The 22953-nt window shown below is 39.6% G+C and overlaps 1 protein-coding gene across 4 annotated transcripts in view; it reads right to left on the reverse strand.

Annotated features, from left to right (window-relative positions):
• Positions 1–10282: 10282 nt before the first annotated feature.
• CNKSR3 (CNKSR family member 3) overlaps positions 10283–22953 on the reverse strand; it is a 59086-nt gene continuing 46415 nt past the window's right edge. For all 4 annotated transcript variants that reach the window (XM_071740603.1, XM_071740604.1, XM_071740606.1 and 1 more), the window contains 6 exons: positions 21090–21158; positions 20044–20190; positions 17803–17927; positions 15181–15389; positions 14624–14713; positions 10283–13120 (listed from right to left, as the gene is read on the reverse strand). In XM_071740603.1, the coding sequence (XP_071596704.1) occupies positions 12822–13120; positions 14624–14713; positions 15181–15389; positions 17803–17927; positions 20044–20190; positions 21090–21158 (939 nt within the window). In that variant the 3' untranslated portion in view covers positions 10283–12821. The remainder of the gene's footprint in view (positions 13121–14623; positions 14714–15180; positions 15390–17802; positions 17928–20043; positions 20191–21089; positions 21159–22953) is intronic.

Raw genomic sequence — 22953 nt, forward strand, 5'->3', positions numbered from 1 at the left:
TCTCCCCACAAAGCTCCTATCCCTGGGCAACCCAACTGGTTGAAAGAAGATGAGGGTGGTTATTTTGGTTTTGCTTCACAGCTTTTTTTAACAATAATCTTTTACATGGAAACAAACTACTTCCATAAGCACTGAGTTACCATGCCTACCTGCAAGTTATTTTCCTTTGTAAAAATTAAGGATTACAAGAGGAATGGGAGCGGGGCAGGGAAGGTCTTTCAACTCTATCACATCAAAGGAAGTGATAGAGAAGAACAGATTTTTTTTAGGTTTTTTTGGTTTGGTTTTCAAAGACTAAAATGCTTTCTAGAGCTACCAATATACCCTCTTTTGAAGACTCAAAAACTGTTAAAGCAGTCTGTAATACTTTCTTTTCATTAAGCCAGATAAAATGCAGTTCCTCAAATTAAATGACTGTTTTTCCAATGTTCTCCAGGTGTCTTGACTGAAGGAATGACAATGATAATTGCAGAAGATGATTATTTTATTTTATACAACTGCAAATTTACAAAGGTATTGATTTCCACTGTACTGGCTGTTGTTTTTCCACTGAATTGAATCATCTCATGAATTAACTTGATTGCCTCAGGCTCCTTTAAAGCTCAAAACTTCACTATGGTTATCATTATTTGAAGTGCATTTGGTGGTTTTTATCCAGAACAACCTGAAAACACTTGATGACCTCTACCAGGAAGCAATTATATAGGACCCACTCACATCTGCAGAGATTCATAAAGTCAGAAAGAGACATCAATAGGTCATTAAATATGTCCCTTCCAGAAGGGTCATTATACTTGGGCTATCCCTGACATAGGCTGCCTAACCTGTTCTTAAAGACACCACATAATGGAGGTTCCACAGATTTCTTCAGCAGCCTAAACCTGTGCTTAATTCTCCTTGAATTTAAATTGTTCTGCCAGCTTCAAACTTTATGTTGTAATTTAAGCCTACTGTCTCTTGATGTATACATTTCTTATATAAATCTTTATCATGCTTGTTCTTATGACAACAATTCAGTCATATTTTCTTAAGCCTATGCAATATAATGTTATTAAATATCTCCTTAAGGGAAATGTTTTCTAAACAAAGATACCTAAGGAGGCTGTTGCCCCCTCATTAGAAATAGTTGCTGCAGAAGAATACTTCAGGTTATATGACTCCCACTGCCAGCCCTAAAATTACAGTCATCAAAAGGAATGAAAGTGCCCTCTCCTAGCGTAGTCAATGAGAGACTCTTCCCTGAGCCTTTTTTCTGTTCTGTGTTAAAAATATAAGCATTTTACCATAATTTGGGGGGAAGATTATTATTCATACTGACAGTCACAGAGGTTGTTACAGAATTAAAAGAAAATCTGAATGCCTCTTGCCTCCCTCTTCAGCTTGGGGGAAAAAAAAAAAAGAAAAATTGAGCCAACAAACCTCTGAGCAGAGCTCCTTTATGTTGCTTCTGCCGTTCCAATCCCAGTCTCTTGCTGCTGCTCTTTAGGCCTTTTGAGTTGTATTGTCACTATATAGCATGAAAGTGTGTAGAAGCCAATTAAATCACTGACCCAGCATGCTCAGCAAGTTGCAACTGTAAGCTATGGCTTGCTACAAAAGAAAAAATTACTATCTAAATAGAGAAGACATGCTGTAATAAAGGGATGGAGTATAAAAAACAGTTAACTTCTTTTCCAAGGTCAACTAAACGTAGTATTCCACAGAAAACTAGATTACAGCCTATATGAGGAAAATTAAAGATGTTATATTTGCAGGAAGCAGGGGGCCAGGGGCTGTTGTGGCTGTAAAACAACTGCTCCCCATCTTAACCTGATCAACTATGTGTCCCACTCCTTAACTGGAAGCTTTCTTGTCTTTAAACAGTTCCCTGTTACCACTGAGTTTACATAGGTAAAAAATTAAATTAAGTATTAGGTGTTCAACATAGGCAGCACAAGAGGTAAGTGGAGTTGCCATTTTACTGCAATGGAGAAGCAACAAATCTCACAGCTACCCTGATTTTGAGAGAGGAGAAGCAAATGCAGAAGCCACCCAAAGCATCCCCAGCCCTAGCACAACTCCCACGTCCTCCCCATGAAGCACTGCTTGAAATATAACTTACACTAAACAAATCAAGCTTGAAAAACACATAAAGCATTATATTTTATAAGAAAAAACCACTTTATAACCTACTTGTAAGAAAGATCACCTTTTCAATCCTCTGAATAGATTTAACTTACCACAAACCTAGAGATCTCTCAGGAAAACAATGAACTTTGCACATATGAACCAAGAGGGCTCCCTCCCTACAGAGACTTCTCATCTTCCTTTTCTACCTTCCCTTCCCCCCACTCCGAATACAGGAAGAGAAATCACCAGCTGCCTGCTGAAGAAAACAACCGCCCAATAGTGTGCAGCATTCAGATGGTTTGGACGATTCAGCTTTTCCATGTGAACTTTACTGAAGCTGCACACAAATGCTGCTTTGTGCATTTCTGAATCAAATGCATGATTAATAGTCCCAGTACATATCAATACAATTTCTATTTGAAGAACAACTTTTCATCTAAAATACAACAGTGTATCCACTACCTTAAAACAGCTCCAGTTCTTAAAGTTATTAATAAATTACATCTACCCGTGCTTATGTACTGCAGTATCTCCATCCTTTAAAAATCCATTTTATATTGTTCTCAAAAGTTGCATCAAACAAGGCAGTGAAAAGAGGATCTAGCAATGAGCTCATAATTTTGAAAGTCACCTGATGTGATGTGCCTTGGCTTTAGGGTGGGAGGGTTGGGAAGGAACAGAAAAGCCAGAGGCTGCAATCAGTTTGCTCCCCCAGATACAACAGCATAACGAGCAGCAGCTTCATGGCAAGTTATGTGAAGCTACATTTTGAAATTTCAAGACATTCTCACTGTGTAAAAACTTGCAGAAAAAGTCATATTAAAAGTATCCAAACAGTAGCCTGAGAATTAAAAAAAAAAAAAAAAGCAAACAAATGCAAACCACATACACATATACTTGCTGTATTTTTGTTTTAGTACTGCTCTAAGATGAAGAAACTGTGCCTGTTTTTACTTCTCCAATTTCCTTGGTGTTTTTACATTTGTTCAAATTTTTACTTGGATCCTCTTCATTAACAAGATCCTATTTTTAATTTCATTTGTGAAACCACTAATTATGAACAGCTCCAATAAACCACAAATTTGACATAAAAAATAAAAAGAAGAATCAGACCTAATGCTGCCTTGGACAGAACCTCGGGCCAGACAAGCCCTGTTTGCTTAGCAGGAGAAATGTTTATTTATCCTAGAGAACAAAAGCAGCACAAACAGGTCAAACACAACACTGCCTTCTGCAGGGGCACAAGTGCAGAACATGTTCAGGATGCTCAGTGAGGACAGACAAACTGGAGTCATCCAGAGGAACACAAAACTGTTGTCCAAGTGCACATGTAGTACCCATGCCACCCCAAGTCACCTTCCTTAAGCACAGGTAGAAGACAGCAACACATATAATGGACTGGTCAAATCCTCAAGACCTACAGAAAAACAACAGAAATATTGCTTTGATCAACAGAAGGAGATATTTGGGGTCACCCAATGTGTTACTTTCCATTAGGCCACCACATGGGATTTTGTCTTAGGGGTGGCAAAATAGGTGAGGGTATTCTGAAAGCAACTAGAGACCCATGGTTTGCCCGCATCTCTTCTTCCACTACTGGCTTTTGTTTGTGCTTTTTTATGTCTGACTTCCACTTAGTTCTAAGATGCAGACATGTTATATATATCCACCCCAAACAGCTTGCATCGAATTGGTTGATGCAACTCTCACATTGTTGCTCCTGCCCGAAGTTAACACTGACAGACTCATCCTCCCTCACCAAGATGTCTGGAATCTCACTCTGCTCGTTGAGCAGCAAACACTGTGTGACACCAGAGGGTGCCCAAAATCTTCCACATTTTGAAACCACATCAAATACTTCATTGGAAAGTAGATAAAAAAAAAAAAATCCACATTTGCAGGAATGAGCTGTGGGAGGTGCCATGTGCTTCAGTTGACAGAGGTGGTTCATGTTGTCTGAGCTTCAAATTTCTGGTGGTGGTGTTTTCATTCCCTGAAATTTCTTGATAGCAACAGGAATACTTCTCATCACTGCTTCCCATTATACTCCCCCCTCTTAGGTCAACCACTTGGAAAACGAGGCACAATACTGAAAACCTCTACCACATCCTGCTAGAGGACTTATTCCCCAACACACAGACCATATCCATCCCAAGCACAACAGTAAACTCCAGTCAGTAGCAAGTTAAATTTCTGGTGGCTGGGCTCACCCATACCTGAGCACCCTCAGCTATTTTCCTCAGTGCCTTGCTCTGCAGTCTCCTCTAGAAAACTCCACCTTACTTCCCCACTTCTACATAATCAAGACCTTTCTGTGCAGCACTAGGTGAATCCCACTCGTGCCATACAGGGAGCTTCTATGTTGCCTGTTCTTTTTTTTCTTCTAAATAATGGCTCGCTCCCATTACCTGTGCATTAACACTGTGCTTTGGGATGCATCATCCCTCCAAACTGGATAACAAACCTTGCAAGTCAAAGAACAACTCATGTATCTTACCACATTAGCCTTTCAACCCAGATTTTAAGCTTTCTGGTCTCAGATTCTTTCACTGTTTACATATACACAAGGGTTAGTTTTGACCTTCAACTCATTGAGACCACTGTCACAGCAACCAAGTGCAGGTTGCTCACCACAGGAGATGGCACCACTCATGTGGACAGGTCTATGCTCACCCCTGCAGGGAGGCTCACCTGCCTTCCAGCTCATGAAAATCCCCCACTGGAAGAGGAAGGAAGCCCTCTATTTGACTACAGGGCAGAAAGAACCTGTCAATGCAGATGCTGCTAATAAAAATCCAGCCCATTCCTTTAAAAAAGCCTCAGAACAGTCCCTGCATGACAGCAGGAGATAGAGCCCTGGAGCTAACCAGTGAGCTGCTGCCTGAAGGGTTAATGCCCAGCCACATCTGCAGCATCCCAAGCAAACCTTCTGACTGGGAAGCAATTAGCTACATCTGATCCTAAATTCCTAAACAGCTGTACTTACTGTCTTTATTACTTCTAAAAAATACCTGAACAATTACTCACCTCTCCTGCAACCAAAAACTTTCTACATTTATATTTTTATTTGAGCTAAACTTTAAGCTTTAAAGAATTTTTAGCTGAATTTTTAGGCCTGTCACTCAGCTTCTGAGAGAAAGAAAGGGAGGGGAAACCACTGTCTCTTCTGTCTTCCAAGCAAAAACTCTAAAAACAGGGAAAGTGCAGGTGGGAAAAAGGCAGCAGGGCTCTAGATCTACACCGATCTCTCCACCCATTCAGCATTGCAAAACTCCAGAGTGAAGAGAAAAAGCAAACCTCTCTTCCTTACCAGTTATAAGAAGTTGTGTTTGGACAGCCAAAGATTGCCTGGGGTGGTCTAAGCAGTTTAAAAGCAGAGTCCAAGCAGACAGCTTACTAAGCAGAGAGGAATTCTTATGTGAATAAAAGGCTTAGAAATACTGTCTTGCCTGCAGTGCTATTTTTACTGGAAAGCTCTGGCTAAAATTCTCTTGGACAACAAAACAAACCAAATTATGCTATGAATGTTAAAAGCTTTATAGCTGTTTGTGCAAGAGAATCCTGGAAAGCCCATTGTCCTTAATGTAGGAAAGAGTAGGTCAGAGGGGAAGAATGAAATAGGGAAAGGGAAATAATTAATTTTAGAGATCAGTTATCTTGTACTCATCCCACTCACTCACAGCAACTTATACCAAATTCCCACCACAAGCAGGTGGCCAAGAGCTGTGCCAGGTGTCAGAAATATGAAGATTTCTGTGTGTTCATTGAGACATTTAGTGAGCATGGGAAAGCCAGATGCATCTGGAATTGAATTATGCTTAAGAAAACCTTTGTTCAAGTTCTGTGGAGGGACATTTCACCACCACAGTTGCTCTTCAAGGACCTACAACACCTGAACTACTGTCCTCACCTCCTACTACCATGTAATGACACCAAATAAATCCTCCAAGATGTATCCACTGAAGTGGCTGATAATTTCACCGGGGTAAAAATCCAGTTTAATTATTTTTATGATTCACTGAGTTTGTATTCATAAAGTAGGAAAAAAACCCACGAAAACAAATCAAACATTTCTTCCTGCGCTTTGGGTGGTTTGGTTTGGGGGCTTTTGTGGTCAGTTTTTGTGTTGGGTTTTTTTTTTGCAGTTTACAGGTCAAATTTTGTGGCCTATTTGTCTTGGCATTATTAACACTTTCATTGGAAATATGATTTCCAATTTCATTAGAAGCAATTGCACTGGAAACAACTAAGGGGGGGACAGAAGGAGGAAATACATTAATAAGTAGTACTGAGAAGAATGCAGTTACTTGGAAAAGCCATTAAATATATGTATCAGTTTAGACTGTGGCTCTCAGTATTTCCCAAACAAAAAAGCCTTCAAGCAAAGGTCACAAGGGTCTGAATCATATTTACCTGCAAAGGCACTCCTGGAATACTTCCAAATGCGTGTCAGCTGAGTGCCAGCAGGAAGCACAGGCTGCTGCTTCATGGGGATCTCTCTGGTACCTTCCAACATCCTACTGTGGCTTATTTGTCCTGAGGGAGGGCTACACTTACAGAAGAAACACACCAACAAAACAAACCAACAAACAAAACCAAAAACCTAACCACCACAAACCCCAAACCCACCAAAATCCTAAGCAACTAGAGCACTTTGCTGAATGTAGCACTTTAAATGAGATCTGGTCATCCTCCAGCTCTTTGGCTGCTGCCAACTGCCCCCATGCATGGTGAATATTTATCCTCAACAGAACCCAGGAAAGAAGTCACTATCACAAGCTGATCCCAAGGATTTTTCCTGCAAATTAGCGTTGTCCAGCATCTGTTTTATGGTTAAGTCCTCCATCTCTGTACCCACTTAAAAATCACGTAATCACCTAAGAAAATATACCTCTGCCCTCTCACAGAAAAAAAAAAAAGTATTAGGTGAACTCCATAACTACTTAAGGGGCAAAGTCAGTGGCTTACATCATTCTCAACAACTGAGGTGGCCACACAGGAAGGTTTAAAAAGAAACGTTTACATCTATTCTGTGTCAGGCTAAAACAAACATTTCTCTCACTGGCAGGAACTGGAGGACACCCAAAGGTCGGGGATTTTTTTTTTTACTACACCAAATATGTAATCCTCATTTGTCTTTCTACTGGCAAAGTATGTGCAACAGACAACTCCTGCCTGTTTCTTATTTATATATATACATATTAAAAAATCCCAACTCTGAGTGATATTGACCCAACAATTTTGGTTTTAAGTTTGACTTTCCACTTCTGGACTGAGTCCAGAGTAACCAAAACTAACAAAATTTTTGGACCAATGTGTGAGGCCCTGTGGGAATGATACAATCTCACCAGTAGTCACACAAGGAGGCAAAACTGATGGTTGCACACTTGCCAGAGAGCTGGGCTCACATTATGCAGAGGACAGAATAAAGAGGGGTTACTATTTTAAGCTGATAAAGCAGCAATGTAGGCAGTGGAATTCAGTGAAATTATATATTGACAGCAGCTCTTGACTGCTTTTGTCATGCATCTTACAGCTCAAATGCTGTGCCTAGAACTATATATAACTACTTTGGGTGATGGCCCTAGTTTCATATTTCAGCAGCACAGAAATGGAGCAGTAGGAAAAAATGGGCATGAAGCACTCGTGTGAGTTGTTTTCTCTGAAGAGTTACTGCAGTAATGCTGAAAGGATGTTTAACACAACACAGACCCAGCCATAGAGTTTAGCCTAGGCCCTGCTTCATCATTCTGCATTCTAAGTCTTTCTACATTTTAGTTTAAGTTGTTGGCTTTATTGAGAGCTCTTGTCCATTATAAAACCTTACAGGCCACAAGACAAAAATATATTTCTATGTGATGGCCACAAAGAGCATGTGTTTCACAAGCATGTGCAAAGGAAAACTCAGCCTAAAGAGAGGAATGAAACCACAGTTGTACAGCAGGACACAGTCCCAAGGACCCAATGATTCTTTCCAAGCATTTCTAACTCACACTGTGAGGTGGTGCCCTAGGGTGTATGGTGGAAGTCAGAAAAAGTACTTAGATAAGTACAGAAAACACAAGCACAAGCCCATACTCACCCTCTTCAAGAGAAGAATCTTGCTGCCCTGATCATGCATAAGAATCTCCAAAAATAGTCTAATGAATGCAGAAAGGCTCCTGAGTAAGTAAAACTTGCAGAAAAGTTTTAAAATACTTTTGAAATAACTTAAATACCAACAACTTTAATTCAGTCAACTCAGGAGGTGGATGCAGGTATAGAGCAGTCTGTGAAGACCGCCTGTTGGCAATGTAATAAGAAAAAGACATAAGATTTAGACCAAAAAAATACTTTGCAAAAAAGAAAATTCTTTATCGCCTTTAACCATAAAGCTAGTCTTCACCATCTGTTTCTTGGTTTGGCTAAGTTTTAGATTAATTTTTTTCCCCTCTTTCTGTTCAATGAGCAGCCAGCTTATGGAGTATGTTGTTTTTGAAACAAGCCCTGCGTAGGGGGAATAAAAGGTTATCAGTTCATTGATTAGTGTAACGCTAGTATAACACGCACAGTAGCCTATCCACCTCTGTTGGTCATCCAGAATTCAAGCACTGATTAATTTCATTATCTGTAATATTAAAGGAACCACATGGCATGCAGAATTCCCCTGAACTCTGTCTCTGTAAGGCATTAGTATTCAATTTTGGATCCTATTTTCTTGTTTTCTCACAAAGAGAGAGATTCCTTTCTTTACGAAGGAATACCCAAAGTATTGACTTGCAAATACTCTACAGACTGAAATAGAAGCCTGCTCGATATTTCTGAATTACACATTCCTGAAACATCACTATATATATACATATGCAAGAAAACATTTTTTTTTCTGTGTGGTTTCCAATTAACCATGTTGTTTGGCCTTCATGACAGAGTATTCAGAGCATTGTGGAACACCATACCACAGCAGGTTATGTGAATATATATGTTGTACTCATTAGGAAAGTTGACCTAGGCATAGTTTTTATTATAAAATTTACATGTACCTTCAATAGCAAGAGATGAGTGAAGTTTGTGTATGATAGCAGTTTCTAACTTGTTACCTATATTTGTCTCGGGTTAAGCAAGAAAAATATTGCCTGTGTACAGATTTGACCTTCTAACAAATGAGATTAAAAAGCAATAGAAGTAATCTGAAAAAGATGAATTTTTAACATTTTCCCATACACTAAATTCCAATGAAATCTGTTACTGTAAAGAAGAAAAATGATTCTTTCCTGCATTTTAAACTGTTCTCCCAAACCACTGGAGGCATTTGCAGCTATATGCACGTGCACCCCAGAATCCAACCATATCCTGGGCTGCATCAAAAGACGTGTGGCCAGCCAGTTAAGGAAGGCGATTCTCTCACCTCTACTCCTCTTTTGTGAGATCTCACCTGCAGTAATGTGTCCAGTTTGGAGCCCTCGACACAGTAATGTCATGGAGTTGTTGGAGCAAGCCCAGAGGAGGGCCACGAGGATGAACAGAGGACTGGAGCACCTCTCCTACAAGACAGGCTGAGAGAGTTGGGATTGTTCAGCCTAGAGAAGAGAATGCTCTAAGGAGACCTTATAGCAGCCTTCCAGTGCCTACAAGAAAGCTGGTGAGGAGGACAAAGGGATGGTTTTAAACTGAGAGAAGGTAAATTTAGGTTAGAGATTAGAAAGAAATTCTTTAGTGTGAGGGTGCTGAGATTGGTCAGAGATGCTCCATCCCTGGAAGTGCTCAAGGAGAGATTGGATGGGGCTTTGAGCAACCTGGTCTAGTGGGAGGGGTCCCTGCACATGCACGTGTTGGAACCAGATTATCTTCAAGCTCCCTTCCAACCCAAAACATTCATGATGTTTCCCAAGTGGTAAGAATGGGGTTAAATGATCTGTGCCATGTTGCTATTTGCTAAACATCAGCTGGTTAGTATTGCCTAATGTTCACAGACACACAGAAAGCTGAGATTTTAATCTCTATTCTTTTCTACGGAAGGGAGGTCATGCAGGGAAGCAAACCATCTAAAGTCTGAGCGTTTTTTATAGAATAGTGTAAAATCTGCTCTTAATGGTCTGCTTTCTATCAGTTTCTCACAACTTCCCTTTATTTCTCTTCCTACTCTGGTACTTCTATTTTCCCCTTCATTTGGTGCTCAAGAAGTGAGGGACTTCACTTTGCTTTGAAACAAAATATAGGACTTTATTAGCTGGTGCTGCACATCTGCACCAAATTGCAAATTCAACCAATTGCACTGTATCATCCAGTGGCAACTGCACGCTTGTCCTCTATACAACACCAAGCCTATCTCCAGACCTACTCTATCAGTTCTCTTGGAAGGACTTTTCTAGTATTATTAACATTTCATAATAAACACTGAAAAGGAAATAAGAGCTACATGCTTCCTTCTTTGGTAAAGAAATAACTTAGACATTATTTGTGCATACCTGAGCCAAGAAACATTCTTGCTTAGTGGTGACCTCTTAGAACCACATATAACCATTCCACATAGCAAGAGTTAGCTTGTATTTAGGCAACAATTTTCAAAAAAAGACAAAAAAAAATTTTGAAAGCGTTCGTCTGCCTAAATGCTTACAAATTGCTCTTTCCTCATAGCTGCAGTGATTTAAATGTACTTGTTAAATTAGAGCAAGCCTATTTCACTATCTTAGATCTAATTTCAAAACAGCCTAACTGGCCAAAGGCAGGAAACTTTTCAGTATCCTTAAAATACTGAAAATATACTGTGCCTGGTTACAAGTCAAGTGTATCCATGGGTTCTTCCACATCAATATGCATGAATGCATATGCCGAAATGTATCCTTCCCCATTCATTTTTAAACCATAGACAACAGGACATTAAAGACAAGAGACAACTCTGTTTTTAAGCCTTGCTTCAACAACATCTCTAACTTTGATATAAAGTTATCAACATGGATTAAATTAAAACAGTTTTGTCAGTTTGGGGCTGGACTACACCACAGTGCCTACAACACTACAGTTTCAGTGATCTCCTCAGAGCAGAGACCAAACTGGTTGAGGATTCAACTGCACTGCAGCTGTGTCTGGCCAGCTCCCTAGGACAAACTACTGTCTCATGGAGGTGGGGAAGAGTGGTGCAAGACAGTCATAACAGAGCCTGGTTTGATCAAAAAGTTACAAGCCAGTCCCAATCACAATCACCAGTGAGTCAGAATCAAACATAATTAAGAACTGAATTTAACATCCTATGTCTCTGCAGGGCTGCAGCACAACTGCATTAACTTGCTGCAGCAGAAAGGAGACATCTTTATGGCCAGAATTAAAATATGTTTTTAACATCACTTGTATTATCATGTATGACTCCTGCCCTAGTCCAAAGTGCATCTAGTGTTTAACCTCCCTCTTTACACACCTGTTATTAAATACAAATTATTCTTCCTCAGCAAGACCAAGAGAGTAAAGGCTGTTGGCAATGCATCATTTATGAAAATAGCTAGTCTTGTAATTATCAAGGAAGATAAAAAACTCTTTTTCATTTGACTAATTTGTGCCCAGTACTGCAGACAGGAAGGTACACACTGTATCTTTTTAAGTGTCAAAAATATACACAACTATATTTTACATTTAAATTACTTTAAACACAACTGTTTGCCTACTAACAATCTTATGTACATTCCATTTTAAACAATACCTCTTCAATATCCTCTTAGTTTGTTAAACAAGTTTTATTTTCCTCCCAAAATACCTAATTCTACTTTAAAATCCTGGAGGGGGGAAGAGCTATATAGAAAATAGCAAGGTGTCTTACAACTGTAATGTATCATACCACATATTTTTCATAAAAACAACATATCATTCAAAAAATGAACCACTGTAAAAGTTCTCATAAGTCCAACAGGACTGTCTTTAGAAGTGTACTTTGGTTAACAGCTAATCATTCTTAAACAATTAAGGAAAAAAATATAGATATTCTTTACCACCTCTACGGATGCATTTCCTTGATGTGTTGTAGCAATCCATAGACACTTGGATATGGATGAGCACTGCAGCTATTCAGCACTCTTTACTGGTATTGTGATTTCAATAAAATGGATTATATATCAGGTTGGATTGATTTATAATTAAATTAGTCCAACTTCCTAAGATCTCTGAATAAGAGAACTCTCTTCCTATAAGACTTCTTAAGATCTCTGGATATCAGAGAAAGAATGGCAACACTAGTACTTCTTCCTCACAAGGTTGATCTCATGTAGTACTTGCAACAGAACCCCTAATTTGCATTAAACTGCCATTTTCCTACTTCTCTTTCCTGGTCAGGAGAGTAACAAAACTTTTCCTGAGCTCTACAAACTCAAGATACCCAGCCAGTCACACCAGCCTCTGAGCATTTAGACAACTGAAGCAGCACTGAACTTTATGGTAATGCATTGATTTACTCTGAGTAATTGTGCATAATTCAGGTCATGTGTGGCTTCTGTATCACTGAAATTTTACACGTTTCCAAGGAAATAAATGCCCTCAGCTTCTGGCCAGGAAGAGGAACTTGATCTTTGTCATTCTTCCCTCCTCCCACTATGAAACACTCTGATCCATCAAAAAATCACAAAAAGGCAACAATGTAAGATTCTCCAGGAAAAGAATGCTGCATTAGTCACTATGCATCAGTTAAGCTGTAAAGTAGTTAAGTCTGACCGATGAGCAAAGGCACTTGGTAACAGTCCTGTGAACAATAGTCAATGAGTCAACAATTTCAGTCTTGTGATCCAACTGACCAGCAGCGAGGGCTCAGCGGAGGAAGATTTTGTGGATGATGTAACAGAGGATTTTTTAGCACCTTCCTCTTGAAAGGGAATTGTTGCACTGTTGTGGAGGTCTGTATTCATAAAACACCTGCTGCCTCGAATATAATCTGTTCCCCTCACTAACTGCTTGTCAGACACTGGCCTTGAGAGGGGGTGTTGTGTGGAGGGACTTTCTTCAATGATTGGGGGTATCCTTTCGTTACTGAAGTACCTACAGAGGACATCTTCACCTGCACAAACAGAAGGAAGAAAACCAATTATTGCTGACTTCAACACCCTCCGTTGACATTTTCTGTTTTTATAAAGATGCTGGTTACATTTCAAATTACACAGATTTTGTGTAGCTATCAGTAGATTTATGGCTTTTTGTGTCTTTAATGTTTTTCAAGCAACATATTAAAAAAAAAAAACCAAAAGAATTCACACAGAGGATGCCAAGTGACTGTTGAATTTCAGATTCAAACACACTCAAACTTCTAGTACAAGCTACCTTCATGCAAACCATTATCATGAGTGAGGCCTAACAAACCTCATCTCACTTTCGGGATCCTCATCATTCGGGATGCTGATAGACCAGAGCTGAATCTATGTGTATCTGAATGTAATCCGTGACTAACTTAAAAGCTAAGAATACTACCCTGTACAATAGGAATTAATTTTACAGACAAAGATGTAAACACTTCCCTGGTTTTGATCATTGATTTGCAATTCTTTCTCTCTTTTACTCTTTCTTAGACATCTGACAATGGCTGCTTCTAGAGACATCCTACTGGGCTAGACAAGCCCTTGTTTTGACCCAATACAGCTTACATACAAGCCTGCAGGACTTATGTACATTTCAAGAGTTACAAAAAGCAAACACGAAATCAAAAGCAAAACCAAACAAAAAGCCAGGCACACAAAAAACCCAGCCCTGCCACCTGGTGATGACTCTGTTAGACTTGTTACTTAGCCTGATTTTAATATCTCTCCAGGTTGCTGTTTCTTGTTATTAGCTTCAATTCTTGCATTAAAATAATACAATTCAGCTTCTATACTACCTAAAATTACACATCAGCTTTCATGACTGCTTTCAAAAATAAACTAAATAGCTATCCTTTCTCATTTCCCTCTCTAACAGGATTCATAGCCTCTCAGATGCAAAAGGGCTAAAGGAGATAAAAGCAAGGAGGGGATGGAAAAAACCCACCCAACATTTTCAGCTTCTGTTTCTTCTTCATTCTTTTACAGCTGCAGAGTAGGTTGTTTTCTAAAAGCAGTCACAACAAAAAGCATCTCCTAGAAGACCCTAAATTTTAGTTTTGAGAACAAGCTTGCTTCTAACAACAGCCTTCACAGTGAGCTAAACAGGAAGACTTATCAAAAAAAGCAGTTTTATATCAATATTACATGCAGCAGAAGGGGAATGGGGAGAGAGTAGGAGCAAAATGTTAAACCTGTACTATAAAGAAACAAGTACTAAATGCCCTAATCATAATAGCCTACTTTTAACACTCATAAGATTTCTAAGACAGAAAAACAGAAGTTTGTCCTAGCACTGAAAAGACTTCCAAATTTCACAGTTATCAACTAGCATTCCTCCTAAAACCAGCAGCTGTCATGTGGGATGAGTTTAACCATATGCAAACACTTAATCCTTCATTCTTAATTCAGACACTTCCAGCCATCTCACCCCAAAGAAATTTTGGAAAGTAAGTAAAGAGAAAGAGAGACAAGACCTAAAACCTCCTTACCTTTTCTCCCTGGTGCTCGTGGCCTGGAGAAGGGCTCTGCAGCTCCTATCCAGCTCCCATCAGCAGGCATTGACAAAGGACGAGGTTTTCCTAGAAGAAAGAGAGAAGGTTATGTGGAATTATATTAAGTTTAGGAAACTAATTTTTAAATTTTTTCTTTTCACGATTAAGCAAAGGGAGAAGTACAGCAATAAACAGTTAAAATTGAAGGAAAAAATATTTCAAGATACTTTCACCCATGAAATATAAGAAAGCAATGTGCTGAGATTGAACAGCTACACTCTTGCTCATTTACAGCAGCAGTGACATAATGACCAGAAGTTTTAACCAAAGCACACATGGAAAGGGCCAATTATGGCAGCAGAGCCCAGCTGAACAACATGCATTAAAGAAATAATATCATTTAAGTGAAATAATTCAGAAGTGGAATTTCATTCACAGTTTGCACAGACTGACCTTAATATGCACTAAGTATAATGAGGAGTTTTCTAACAAATTATTTCAAGCCAACTAAAGGGTTTATCATATCAGCAATGATGAAAGAGAAATGAACTCACCATAGGACTGTGTTTTTTCCCTCATCTTGGCTGGTAAGATATGTGTTTCCATGGGGTACCCAGGCAATTGATCTGAATCAGCAATAGTAAACCTTCGCCTTCGACTCTCCTGATCGAGGAAAGAGTTGGGAGACTCAGCACCCTTGGACCCAGGCAGTGGCTGACTGAATTTGTTTCCTCCTCCATACACAAAACTTCCCTTTTCATCTCTGAAAGGACATTTCACTTCAGTTAGTAGCTTAAAGGAGTTTCATGCTACAAACACAAGCAGGTTTGAAAGACAGTTCTAGCTCCCAGTCATGTTCCTAACAACAGGCATTGTACTGCCAACAAGCTGAAAAACATCAAGTCAGGTGGTGGAAGACTTCATTTTAAACACATTTACCAAGGAAAAAAACAAGCCTCCTATGTCATGATAATTCACTTTTAATAGGCCAACAATTTAACAAACAGAGAAGTTTAGAGGTACCATCCCTGAAAAAGCTTTTGAGAAATGAGACCTTTCTGCCCTGAGGACATCAAAGCTCCTGATACACTGCCTGTTTCACAGCTGTGAAAGGGGAGTATATAAATAGATTTATCCATCTCTATGTAATGGCAACACCTATTGCCTCCACCTAAGAAATTATGCTTTTCAGTCATTCTAAGACCCAAATAACTGCCACTAGTAATTAATCACCTTCTGTTTCCATCCAAAACTTAGGCCCCCTTGCAAGTTTAAGTCATAAATTCTTAGTGTATATTCGTATGATTTTGACCAATTTCTGCAGGAACTCCCCAGAGCAATCCTTCATTCTAAAGGCCAAGGGCAGCCACTTTCAGAAGCAGTCCTTGTCAGTACTTTTGGAAGAAAAGCTACCCTCCAAAGTTATGATTTTTCAGGAGAAGGTGGGGGTTGTATGTGTGGCTTCACATCCCTGTACATGCTGCAATCTTATTGCCTGGAGCAATCATCAGCTAAGTCAGGCACAAAAGACCACAGCTGACTGTCTAAGCAAATACACACCAGACACACACCCCAGTATTTACAAGAGAACCCTGGTCAGCACATGACTTTTTTCCAGCTCTACATCAACAATGCTAGAGTGCAGCGAATGGGAGGGAGTTATTTATGGAGATTCAGGGACCAAAAATTGCACAGAAATGTTACAGCACAACAGTATGGATGCAGAGAACTTTCCCACAACACCACTATGTGGAGACCATGCCATGGAGAAAGAAACCAGCCCCTGCTCACTGCCTCCTCAGTGAGGACTGGAGAAGGTCCATGCCAGGAGAGGAAGAGAACAAAGTGATGAGGGGAGAAAAAGGAATTACTGCATAAATGCAACACAGCTTCAAAAGACCAAAACATGCGAGGTGAAATTAAACAGACAGAAATTAAACAGAGGCAAGAGAACTGCACTTCCTCCCCTTTCTGGATGCCATAGCTTTCCACTTTTGCTTACTTTAAGAATCAAAGTCAAGAAACTTTCCTTTTTTCCACAGGTCATCCAGGACAAGTTTTACAGCTCCCATTTCTACTTTCTTCCTTGTCAACAGGGATTCAGATCTACAAGCATCTGAAGCTAGATATAATTTTGTGACTCTTTAGAAAACTGGCAAACAAACCAAACACACATAATTCACCAATATGCTTGAAATGCAATGAACTGAAGAAAGGACAAAGGCATTCAGACAGTCAGCGGTTCATCTACATACTTGGTTTTATGCCAAGAAATTTGATTATTTTTACTTTTTTAGTTCGTTTTGTTTTGTTAAGAAGTGAGCATACATAAACATGAAAAATGGAGACAGCAGGTCTAGGTGGGTCCAGCTTCAGTAAAGAGATCCCTGCACGGGAGAAACACCCCCCCCCATTGTAGTGCTGCCCTGTAGATTGCAGTAATACAACCTCTGTTTCACTATTAGGCCTTACATGACAGGAGGCAAGCTCTCCTCACACAGGAGAGCAGGACACACATGTGTCCTGCAGAAAAGGATCAGAGTTTCTGTGCTGGGATATCTACATGTCACCTAAAGTGTCAGGGCAGGCCACAAAGTATGCCATGCCTGAAACCCCCTTTGTCCATCACCTTCTCAGGTCAGCTGGCAGGGTTCTGGCATGACTCGACATAGACTTGAGAACTAAAAAAAGCTAGCCACATCATACTTACCCCCAACACCACTTTTGTGTACACATAGCTGCATTTTTACAGACTACACTCCATGGGAAAAAAAAAAAAAAAAGTTGAATGAGCTGACTCTTCCTTCCTTTTGTGGCAATATTCCCATTTTATAAAACTTTCAAGTTTAACAATTTAGCACCAGATCTTTTCTATCCAATCTCTCACAAAAATCACTTGTTAATAAAAATTAAAATAATTAAAAAAACCCAATGCAACAAAAACCAGTGGACCACGTTACAGAAAAAAAAGAATTACTTCTTGCTGTGTGCAGTCAGATTTAAACAAAATAAGGTCTACTACAGTCCTAGTAGTTTATGCATTTAAGCATAAATTACACAACTAGAAAGTCTGCAAGATCTTCAGTTTCCTCAAGCTAATTTGTTCAGAGATCTAACAAGCAAGCCAGCTCAAAAACAGGAATAATAGAGGAATTATTTTGCTCAGTAGCACATACCGAGGAGAATATGGAACAGCTGGTGGAGGTGGTATGTACAGATCCAAAATGGCTGGCTTCTCCTTTTTCAGTGAGGTATCCATGGTACTTTCTGGTGACTGGGTTGAAGTCGGCAGAGGACTCGTCTGAAATTTTAGACAGATATCAAACATCTGAGCATTGATTTATCATTCACAAAAAAAAGATAATTCAGTAGTCAATAGTACTATTTCATCCCTCAGTGAACTATTCCTATGCTTAAAGAAAGCATATACATTTTCCTCCACTCCAAATTTTGGCTAGCTTTACAGTCCCTCCTGCAGAAATTCCATCACATGTAATTTTACCATTTCTAGTTCAATTTCTTCCTGCAAATTCCACTGACAGAAAAAGCAACAGCAACAAAACCCCTTCTTCTATTTTTAGATCCACTAAAATAATTCAGTGTTAAATACAGATAAGATCTGCAACACTTGCAAAGCCAGGTCACTCTGTCCTGATTCTATACAGCCCAATGCCTGGGGCACGGGTAGGAACGTGGTAAAGTTCACCACAAATTGCATCAAGTGATACAACTAGGGGAAGGGAAGGAAAATTACATTTAGTACTGCTCATCTGAGCAAGTTTGCCATTTTGCTCTTTGCAGCTCATGTCCATGTTCACAACACACTGCCAGGCTCCTGTCTGCCTCTAGGCCAGCTAAGGCGTAAGGACCCTTTCACCTTTGTTAAGCAAGAGGACTGCACTTCATCCTTTCCGTGAAGGGCCTGGCCCAGGCTTTCACTCTGTCCACTCATTTGATGGCACCTCTATGCTGCCTTTTACTAGTCAGTAGAAGGCCAAAACTACCAACAGGCTTCTCCAGTCATCCATTGCCCCAAGAAAAGGATGCTTGCCACAGCCTATTTTCCAGCCCACCTCACCTCTTCACACCAGTAACACAGTTCTTTCTTTGGGTAACCCTGGAAAAACTCAGCGCTGTTTTCTTTTCTTTGGCTCTGATTAAATATCAGGCACGATGCAACAAAAACATGCTACAAGCACTGGTGAAGAGAAGATTGAGAAGGGACCCAAGCACACAGCATCTACTCAGTTTGAGAGAAATCTACCTGCCTTGAGACTTACAATAGGTAGAGGCATTTCACAAGTTGATAAACTCTCCTCACTGCTGTAGGGAGACTTGCATAAGAACAGGAGAAGGAATGGGAAATCTCTCTGGGTTTCTTTATTTCTTGTAACCAAAAGATTTAATTAGGTTATTTCCTCCTGTAATCATTAAGTCCTAAAGCTTCTGATATACAATATGCCATTCCTCAACATGGTTGTTTAACTTATTAACCTCAATTTGTTTGCTCATTACTCAACCTGTGAATTGCCCATGCAAGCAGCTTAAATAACCTGAACACCAGTCACTCTTTCCTACCCTTAACTAGACTAAAAAAGAGGATAAATATATGGAATAATCTATTCCAGCAAAACCTTATTACTCTGCTAAATAGAGCAAGCATTTATTACTCCATGCTGATGACTTTTGTACATATTGGGAATTTTGCCTCAGTTAAGTTCTCCCCATGGCATGCTGACTGATTAAAATGCTCAACACACCTAGTCCCCAAAAGGGCATTACCAATAGTTTTTTTTTCTAAATAAATGAATACATTAAAAAAAAAAAAAAAAAACACACACACAAAAAAACGAGGAACATTTTCCCTTTTATCTAGGAACCAGAAAAGGACAGCCATTTCACCTAACCTTCCTTAAACTGTACTTAAACATGAGTACCTGGAGCATTTCTGCTGTTCAGCCTGGAGAAGAGGAGGCTCAGAGGAGACCTCATCACTCTCTACAACTCCCTGAAAGGAGGGTGTAGCCAGGGGGGGGTTGGTCTCTTTTCCCAGGCAACTCTCAGCAAGACAAGAGGGCACGGTCTTAAGTTGTGCCAGGGGAGGTTTAGGTTGGACATTAGAAAGAATTTCTTTACTGAGAGGGTGATCAGACATTGGAATGGGCTGCCCAGGGAAGTGGTGGATTCTCCATCCTTGGAGATATTTAAAAAGAGACTGGATGTGGCACTCAGTGCCATGGGCTGGTAACTGCAGCGGGAGTGGATCAAGGGTTGGACTTGATGATCTCTGAGGTCCCTTCCAACCCAGCCAATTCTATGATTCTATGATTCTGTGATTCTGTGATTTCTGGTATTCTTGTTTTTCAAGTCATAACCAAGGCTATTCCCATCCCAGTTCTACAGCTGCGTCCTCTCACCTGCACCAAGGGTGGTTTCCAGCGCAGATTCTTTAGCGGAGCAGGAGTGAAATGGTAAGAGCCAGTGGGACGTTTCTTAAGCAGCAGCCTAACTCCAGCAGGATTCTCACGCAGTTTTGCCACCAGATTTTTCAATTGCCATCCAACCTGGAGAAAAAAGAAAAAAAATAAAATTTCTTTAGTAATGTTTTTCTGAAAGCAAGTAAACAAGAAGAAAAAAACTAAATACCCCAAGTCAAACTGTCCATTTTAACTTGATCTTAAAGGGAGAAAACAGATCTAAATAAATGCCAGAATGGAGAAAAAAAAATTGCAAAGTTCTTTTTTTGGAAGGATATTCTTTTGTTTGTTTCAAATAAATATTTCTACTTAAGATGCAAATTAAACGCAGACATATCAAGCAATGCTCTTTCTACTTCAGCTCAGATCCTACGAGGATGCATGAATGTGTTCAAATTGAGTAACACCAGGATTCATAGTGAGTTACTACTGTCATGTTTATTCCACACATTAGAAAGCACTGCTTACCTGTGGTTAAGCAAAAATGTAATTTTTTAAAAATTAAATTTCCAGATGCAAATGATGTGATAAAAACTTGGTGTTTTTTTAAAAACTGTTTGTACCTGCATTTCAGTAGTTCACATTGATGAATTTTAAAAAGCAGGCCTTCAATACAACACAGAGTATTTTGCTATGATGCATGGAGCATTTAAACACAAAACCCTGCATATTTATTTTATCAAAATATTGCAAAGAACTAATTGTAATTGCAAAAAAAGAAAAAAAAAAAAAAAAAGAAAAGTCTTGAAAGTAAAACAAAAAAGCCTCAAAGATTTTTAGAGGAAAACACCAGAACCATCTACTGGCCCTGTCTATTCAGAACTTGTGGGGAGGGAGTTTTGCAGAGCAGTCACAGAACCATAGAATGTTAGGGGTTGGAAGACACCTCACAAGAATGTATGAGATGGGTTTTGAATGTCTCCAGAGGAGACTCCACAACCTCCAGTGCTCTGTAGTAAGGCAAGATTGGTAAGGTTTTTACTTACCACAGTTTGGCAATTAACCTGAATCACTTCATCACCAGCATGAATCTTCTGAGATCGATCAGCAGGGGACTGCAAAGAGGAAAACAAGAACCATGTGCTTCAGCAAGTTTTCTTCCCTCCCATAACAACCCCCACCAAGCTAAGTGAAAGATTGTACCTAAAATGAAAAGAACCGCTGAAAATTTTTACACAGCAAAACCACATTACATCCTTTATAACTTGAGAAATGCAAATGAATTAAGCTAAGGGTTTATTTTTTATTCTGAGGGAACTAGGGGTAAAAGAGGAAGGCATAGCCTACATCTATCACAGACCAAATTGTAGTTAAGTCATGGAACAGTCTCCACTGTCCTTTTACCTCCAGTTTGTACTTTAGGTCTAGACAGCAGTGAGAGAGGACTAAAGAGGAGACCTCTCTCCTAACATAGCAACTATTTTAAACCTAGCTTTAAAATAAACGTATTTAATAAACGTATTAAACAAAAAAAACAACAAAAAAAAACCAAACAAATCCAACAAAAACACCAATACATTAAGATTTTGAACGCACAGAACAAAAACATTTCACTCCACTAAACAAACCCGTTTCATTTTCCCTTTTTGTTTCCTAATGTAAATAAGAGCTACCAGCTTTAATGTGAAATTAACTGCCTGCATCATCAAGGTCAACAGATAAAATATATTCTTGCATATATCAAGTGTGCTTAGATAGCTATACAAAAAATACTTACCTAATAACACACCTTAAATGTATAATTTTCTTGGAACAAAACCCAATCTCTGGGAAGCCATTAAGGAAGAACAGCTAAGTGTGTCAATATTTATTTATATTTATCTGTGTCTGCTGACATGTACCACCTATCACTGCAGTTTTTAATAACTGTTTTGCTTCCATAACACACCAACTCTAACCAGCCTTGACAACACCCAAAGCACACAGGCATCCTACCTTGTTTTATTGCACCTTGGTCCCAGGACAAGTTCTCCTCCCACTCCCCCCACCCCATGAGTAACCACCTGGCAGAAGGCCAGCTCTTCCTAGTGACTCCAGAACTAAGCACCTGGATTATTAAGGACTCCCTTCTCCTTGTCATCACACCTTCAGAACTTATTTTATGAGAAGGAACTGTAGAAATAAATAGTGCAACACAGGGGGATTTGTGGGAGGCTCCGGCTATCATGAGTAACCCCATTTCTTCATTGTCATCTTGCTTCCTCTGAGAGGAAATGCCTCCGTGGAAGGCTGCACATATCTGAGTCAACCAAAACCATGGAAAAATGCTGGGCCAAAGTCAAGTTTGTGAAAAACAAAGCTCATTTCAAGCTGTCCTTTGGGCAGTCAACTGCCTGTCTGGAGGAGGGTGGGGGACCCTTGCACAGAGGACTCCTAAAAGCACCAGCTAGAACAACAGACACTGCAATTGCATTATGAGAAGGGAGGAAAGAGCAAAGTTTAGATCTAGGCCAATGTGATGTGGGAAGTCAAGTCACACAGCAGAACTCTGGAATCCTCTTGGCTGACTAGCATCCAACGCATGGATTTCCCTAGTCCTTCCAATGAACATTACTGTTCATTTCGGGGTGCAGTTCCACTGAATTACAACACACTGGCTTCTAGGAATAGCTACTAAATTGCCATTCAAAATATAGCAAGAAAATTAAGCTAAGACCCATCTAGGGTCATCTAAATGATCCCATGCCACCAGAAAGACAGGTGTTTGCAGATCACTCAGTCACTTGTCAAATGTTGTTTCTTGAAAGGAAAGAGCTTCACCAAAGGAAGAACCAGTGTTCAGAAAAAAGGAGATGTTTATGTCAACATTCAAAGCTACAGAAGCAATACAGCCCCACTCTAAGCTTGCAA

The sequence above is a fragment of the Heliangelus exortis genome, chromosome 3 (assembly GCF_036169615.1).
Source record: "Heliangelus exortis chromosome 3, bHelExo1.hap1, whole genome shotgun sequence".
NCBI classification, from domain to species: domain Eukaryota; kingdom Metazoa; phylum Chordata; class Aves; order Apodiformes; family Trochilidae; genus Heliangelus; species Heliangelus exortis.